The 6,405-nt window shown below is 57.8% G+C and overlaps 2 protein-coding genes across 2 annotated transcripts; one reads left to right on the forward strand and one right to left on the reverse strand.

Annotated features, from left to right (window-relative positions):
• Positions 1-2,066: 2,066 nt before the first annotated feature.
• Positions 2,067-2,855, reverse strand: SDRG_05249 (hypothetical protein; the record flags this gene model as incomplete). The annotated part of the gene is made up of 2 exons (XM_008610959.1): positions 2,067-2,590; positions 2,754-2,855. 2 exons carry the CDS (start codon positions 2,853-2,855, stop codon positions 2,099-2,101), a joined length of 594 nt encoding a protein of 197 aa, XP_008609181.1. The 3' UTR covers positions 2,067-2,098.
• A 717-nt stretch (positions 2,856-3,572) lies between these two features.
• SDRG_05250 (hypothetical protein) lies at positions 3,573-6,000 on the forward strand. Its single transcript, XM_008610960.1, has 8 exons — positions 3,573-3,721; positions 3,766-5,208; positions 5,254-5,337; positions 5,383-5,456; positions 5,499-5,563; positions 5,605-5,651; positions 5,699-5,821; positions 5,876-6,000. The coding sequence occupies exons 1-8, from the start codon at positions 3,611-3,613 to the stop codon at positions 5,966-5,968; spliced, it is 2,040 nt and encodes a 679-aa protein (XP_008609182.1). The 5' UTR covers positions 3,573-3,610; the 3' UTR covers positions 5,969-6,000.
• Positions 6,001-6,405: the final 405 nt, after the last annotated feature.

Below are 6,405 nucleotides of genomic sequence, written 5' to 3' on the forward strand. Positions count from 1 at the left end.
TTAATTGAATAACGACTTTTTTGCGCGAAGCGCGGCACGAGCGCAGCGAGGGCACCCGGCGGTAGCCGGGCCCGTGCGATAGCACGGTAGGGCAAAATGAAGTCTTAACAAGGTGTTCCGGCGTGCGTAGCGCGTCCGGAAGGGTCGGGAAGGGTCGGGAAGTGTCGAATTCGGTTAAGTACGAGTGGCAGGTCAATGTCGTGATTTTTGACTTGGTGTTTGTAACAACGTTACAAAGTGCGGTAGCGTACTGAACTGAGTCGCGCGCAGCGCGCCACGAGCGAAGCGAGTCGACCCGGCGTATCCGGGTCCTGCGCGTTAGCGCAAACCACGAGCGTAGCGAGTGCACCCGGCGATAGCCGAGGTCCGCGCGGTAGCGCGGTAGAGATACATGCCATGCGCGAGCGTAGCGATTGCATGTGCCATCGATGCGCGCAGCGCTAACCCCGAGAGTAGCGTGGGCACTTGCGATAGTGCACGGCAGTGTGGTAGGATACTGCGCGCGATAGCGCAATGTACGAGCGTAGCGAGTGCATTTGGTATCGTTGGGGCCTGCGCGAAAGCGCGTGACCTCAATACGACGCATGGTGTTAGATCAATGAGTTTGTTCGCGATGTTAGAATCGTATCTGGATGTTACGGTTGCCTTGCAGGTTTCTATCGCAATCCGCGCGTCAAGCACAGAATAGGAGACTCGGCCATGGAGAGGCCGAGCGTGTCGGGGCGCAGCGCGTGCGGTAGTCGCAGCAGCGCCATGCTGCGAGCGCAGCGGCAGTAGCGACTGCGTTCGATGTGACCAAGGACCTAAAGCGGAAAATCGACGCGGGGCAGAGGCGACGGCAGCGAACCAAGGCGTCGACCGTGACCGCCACTGCGCCTCCAGGCGAAGCGCGCGCGTCGAGCGGCCGCGCCCGTCACAGTAGAATCGCTGGGCCTGCAAATCCGAGAAGCGATTCTTTCAACCACCTCATGAACGTTATACATCCTGCAATGTTGATCAAGCTGCTGTGGCCTCCATGCATGAAGCGTCTGCTATGCAGTATTGGACCCGAGTGCCGAAACGATGCGAAGGTTGAAGCGGCTAAGAAAGAGCCCTTCCTGGCGACGGCTTTAACAATAACAATCCACATCTAAGCGAGATTGGGACGATGCACCAACATCACCGCACAATGGAAAATGAATTTGACGTTGATACCACTGGAGCCCTACAAAGAATCCACCAGGTGCACCGTAGCACAGCGGAGGTTGCACCGCAGTGTCGTTTCCGGGTGACGGCCGGTAGCGGCCCGCCTGGCACCGCAACGAAGCGGAGGTCGCATCCGTCGCACACGTCCGTCACACATTCGCCATGTGAATGCATGTTTGCAGTAGGAAGGGTGCGTTGGACGTGCATGGTACAAGAGCCCGTGAGGGTGGAAGGCATTCACACTGTCCAAGCTACGACACAGACATACCGCTAGGTTGCACGCGGCCCCAAAACCAAATTGGAATCAAAAAGCTCGATGGCACTCTGTTCAAACCTTCTACAGTGCAGTGGTTTGATTCGTGTAGAATCTACACGAATCAAACCACTGCGCAGAAAAACCGCTGGATGGCCCACCGGCACTATGCCCCACCTCAACCAGAAAGACCAACCACACCCTGCCCCAAGAAAACCCGAGGTTTGGGGCAGGTACGTTGAAACTCAATGCACATGACCCCGTCCACCGACGAGTCCAAACTACGTCACACGTAGTACACGATCCCTCCGCTAGATTGCACGCTACCCCAATGCAAAACCTCAACCAAAGAGCTCGACCAAAACCTGCCCTAAGAAAACACGAGGTTATATGAACGTGTTTCGCGTTATCTTCATAGTTACACAAAGACTTCGCATACGTAGAGACTAGCAATCTCCTTCTTCTTCATTCGCTCGACACGAGGTTAACCCTAGTATTTTTGTTAAGGAAAAACCACTTTTTCGTTAAGAAGTGACGCCTTTTGGATCCAAAGTGATTATTTTGACTGTGCTTATATTTTGTTAAGTACGGTATTTGCCATTTGCACACAAATTCTTAAAGAATGAGATGACCAGTGAATCGACGCACGTACTGAAGCTTTTATATCACTACCGACGCTCCAGCCGTGGTGCGTCTCGTACGCCCGCGCGTATCTCGGCGAAGGGCGATCGTCGACAAGAACTCGGCCACCCAGCCCGCGACGGTTCGCGCTGTGTAGCGCTCTTGAAGACCGTACGCTCGGAGCGCCTCGTCTGCGCAGTCGAGCCGTGTCCGCACGGGGCAAGGCTCACACATGGCGACGCCGTTGTTTGCAAGATCTTCTCGGTGCATCTCGAGGCTTGCCGTGTCGATCTCGTGAAGACTTTGAAGCACGTTCAGCACCAGTAGCCCTTGGTGGCGCGCGCGCACCTTCTGCGGCTCTGTCAAGTACGTCGCGAGGTCGACTTGGCCGTCACCGTCGTCGGTCGGAGGGAGCTTGCAGAGCTCAAACATGCGGCCATCAATCTGCAGATGCTGGAGCGTCTGAATGTGCGCGCGGTGCAAGCGTACGCGGGCCTCAAGAAGCGGGATATGATGATTGAGGTACTTGATCTGTCGCGATGTGCACGCGCATCGAGTGGCCCGCCGTACGCGCTATCGAGCTCGAATCGCAACGCGTCGGGGATGTCGTCGGGCATGCGCACCGCGGCCAAGGGGAGCGCGACTGCCCATTACGCCACGTCATGCGCTTCAAGCCAAGGATGCGGCGGCAGACGCTAAACGATGCTTTCGTCGCGCTGGGCTCGTCTGGATTCTGCAAGGCGAGAAGGTCCGCGACTGCAACCTCCCTTGTCAAATGCCGGCGCCCACAGCGCATGGTGCCATCCGGCTTGTAAACTCACGCACGGTAATGACCCGATGCGCCTTCCTGCGTAATCGAGCCGGTTTGGCGAGGGGCCCGCTCCTCGGCTGTCCCGGGGTCTGTCCAAGCACCGCCAAACTTGAGTCGGCCAGACAGCACAGCCTCGCCATGCGTGCTCACATACGCGCCATACCACTTCTCGATCTTGCCATATTTCACCTCGGAGATATACGGCCGGAACTTGCACTTCTTGGAGCAGTACGTGACCTTCCTTGCATTTGCTCGCCATCTCAAAAGACAAAATCATTAGTCAGCTTTTTTATCCGGTAATGATGGCGAATTTAGCAGTAAGGGCCCCCGAGTGTACTGGTATGTGGCCGACCGTCGATGCATCGAGTGCAAAGAGGGCTACAGCCATCTTGTCGCGACCGCTGCTGCTAAGACCGACGCACGCCGGGCGTCGTCGATGTGGTCACATGCGTCGTCAAGCCGTCAGCCAAGCAGGCTCGCGCCCCGATACAGACACAGCATTGGAGCATTGACACATTTAACGACCGGCAAGATGCTATACCATGCAGCATGCCATCGACTCTCGATGGCTTTGCATAGGAGTCGTCTAAGGTCTCGCGAGATTGCACATCAATGACCTCCAACGCGATACCATGTGTTGGCGCCGTTTCGTCTTGCCAAATTCAAATTATCCGGATTTGTACTTCATATCCGGATTGGACATTTCCACGCCGCAACAACTCGCCGCATCGTGATCCAGCATGATGATGGATGATTCCTTTGCCAGCGACGACGATGATATGCATGGGATCCTCAGCGCGATCGGACTCGGGACGACGGCGAAGCGACCGCTGCCGCCACCGACGGCGCCGGTACGATCAGCTCCCAAGGTCGACCTTGTCCTGAGTGCGCCTAGGACCTGCCCCTCGCGCGATCCACGGCAAGCACCGGGAAACGCACGGCGACGACCGATGCAATCGTTGATCTGTCCGAGTCGCCGGTCGTGCCCAAGCGTCCGCGACCAGCGCGTGTCGCTGCCGACCTTCCAGTCCTGGGCGGGCCTTGCCTGCGAGACAAGCCAACGCCCGTCATTTCCGAGCCAAGGCTGGCAGCCACAAACTCCTTACACACAAGAGCCACGAGTCCCGTGCAAGCAGCGAATTATACAGCAGCAGTGGTCGCAAGCCCGCAACGAGCGGTTGTCAGCTCCATGCGAGCACCCGCCTTTCCGCATGCGTCGCCTCCATCGGCCTTGAACGAAGCTGTGATCGACATCATGTCAGACTCGTCCGACAGTGACGATGCACTGGATGTTCCTCTCCGCGATCGCTTGCTCGCACAGCGCCGCCCCGCGCCGCCACAGCCCGTCGACGAAGCCGATACCAATGGTTTGGATGCCTCCATCATCAGCATCAACACCAACACCGACGACGAAGACGCCCCGTGCGTTCCTGCGCCACCGCCTGTCTCTCCTCATCGTGCTGGACTCTCTTCGCCCGTCGATGTGGTGGCCCTCGAGGACGACGACGGTGGTGACGAGTACGCAGTGATGCTGGCGTCGCCACGCTCGGCGCCTCCGTCTCAGCAAGTCACCTCGCCTGTCTACGACCTCGTCGACAGTGACGACGACAACTTGCTACCCCCAAGTTATATGACATCGTCCCAACGCTCCACTGCGTCCGTGCAGGACATGATCAATGTCGACGCAAGCGAGGACGAGTATGCATATGCTTACATGGACCACAACCCGTATGCACTGACGTACTCGCCGCCGTCGTCGCCACTCTTTAGCAGTGCTCTTTTCGATCGCCCGATCCCGCGGTACACGCCGCCGCGCGCAGCGTGCCCACCACCCGTCGCTGCACCGCCAACAAGCGCCCATCTTGGTCCTACCGAGCCTCAGGCTCCTCCCGCAGCGCGGGCTCACAAAGCCAAAGCCAAAGCCAAAGCCACCAAGTCGCCGGCCAAGCCGCGGAAACCCAAGCCGCAAGTGCACGTGTACCTCGAAGAATCGCTCTTTGACGCCGACGTCGGCGAGAAGATGTATACGGCGCTCGTCAACCACACGACCGCGAGCAAACCGACGCCCTTTGGGTGCTACGTCACGGACGCTAGCACCGTGTCCCATGTCGTGCCCAAGAGCATCATGTGGCGCGATGCAAGCACCATGGTCCCGATGGCCTGTGTCTACTTGTCGGCCGCCGACTTTATACACGCGATCGCGACAGAGTATGCATCCGTGTACGACCACATTGTCAAGCTCCGGCAACAAGTGTCGGACCCGTACGCGCGCACGTTCTTTCTGGTCGAGGGGCTCGAGAAGGCCCTCGTCGTGCACCAGCGCGCCCGGCAACGCCAGGTACGAGCGAGTCCTTCGTTTCTGTCGCTGACGACGGGTCATTAGGGCCACGGGATGCGACCAATGACGTTTGCTGATGTGCACAACGCTGTCGTCCACCTCTTTGTCAACTCATTTTGCCACATTCATGTACACGGGATGGATGGACGCGTCTCGTAGTGACCTATGCGATAGTTTGCAGCGACGCCCGACGACAGCGCGGCGTACGTCTTGTCGCTAACCCGCGAGATCGCCGCTTTGCCATCGACGTATGTTGAGGCCCATTGTGGACAAGTTGTCATATCTGTTAGGCCACCCAATGATTTTTTGTCGCATGTTCCTCGCCTCACGTCGGTCCGTGCGACGACCAATGGCGGTGCGTGGACGACTGGACGGTCACAGTCTCATGACGAGTAGACACCTCGAACGAGCTTGCCAATGCGTGGCTGCGGATGCTCGAGATGGTAGCCAAGATCACCATTGTACATGTGGTTGCTGGACACGACGGTAGATCCCGGGCATGAGCCCGGAGATGGCGCAGCGCCTTCTCGACTACTACCCGACGATCGACTCGCTCATGACCGTGTACGTCAACCCGAACGTACCGGTCAAAGTCAAGGAGCTACTGCTGGCGGTGCGCCCCTGTATGCCTATGGTGTCTCTCAATGTCGATTCGGCCATTGATTAGGACAAGCTAGTCGCCACCAGGGCATCCAAGGTCCTCTCCAAGCGCATTTTTGCCATCTTTACGTCGCCCAACCCGCGCGCCATCGCCTTATAAGCACGCTAACATAGGGCTACATGCGACCCGTGTTTATATCGCAGCTGCAGCTGTCGAGGGATGGTCCGTCGATGGCGGAGGGACTTCAACGTGTGGCTTTTATGCAGTCACCTGGAGGCTAGGCATCCGTTGCCGCAGCAGGGCAGTCGCCCATGCGAAATGTACCTCGCCTATCGACGCCATGATGCCCAGCCCATCGATCGTCTTCATTGGCCCAGCTCGCATGGCTAGGTCGTCGGCGACGAAGTCGTAAGTAGGCCCCACAGCCGCGTCGCTGGGACATGGACCCGGCGGCAAGATTTATCTTCGGAAGGTATTTGCGGTCAATCCGGATAGGCCGGATACGGAGATGGTGAGAAACACACGGAGGGTTTTGCGCACATACGTATATAGTGTATGATCTTACTTGTGGGACGCGTAGAGAACAAAAAGAGGTC

The sequence above is a fragment of the Saprolegnia diclina genome (genome assembly GCF_000281045.1).
Source record: "Saprolegnia diclina VS20 unplaced genomic scaffold supercont1.13, whole genome shotgun sequence".
Lineage (NCBI taxonomy): Eukaryota > Oomycota > Saprolegniomycetes > Saprolegniales > Saprolegniaceae > Saprolegnia > Saprolegnia diclina.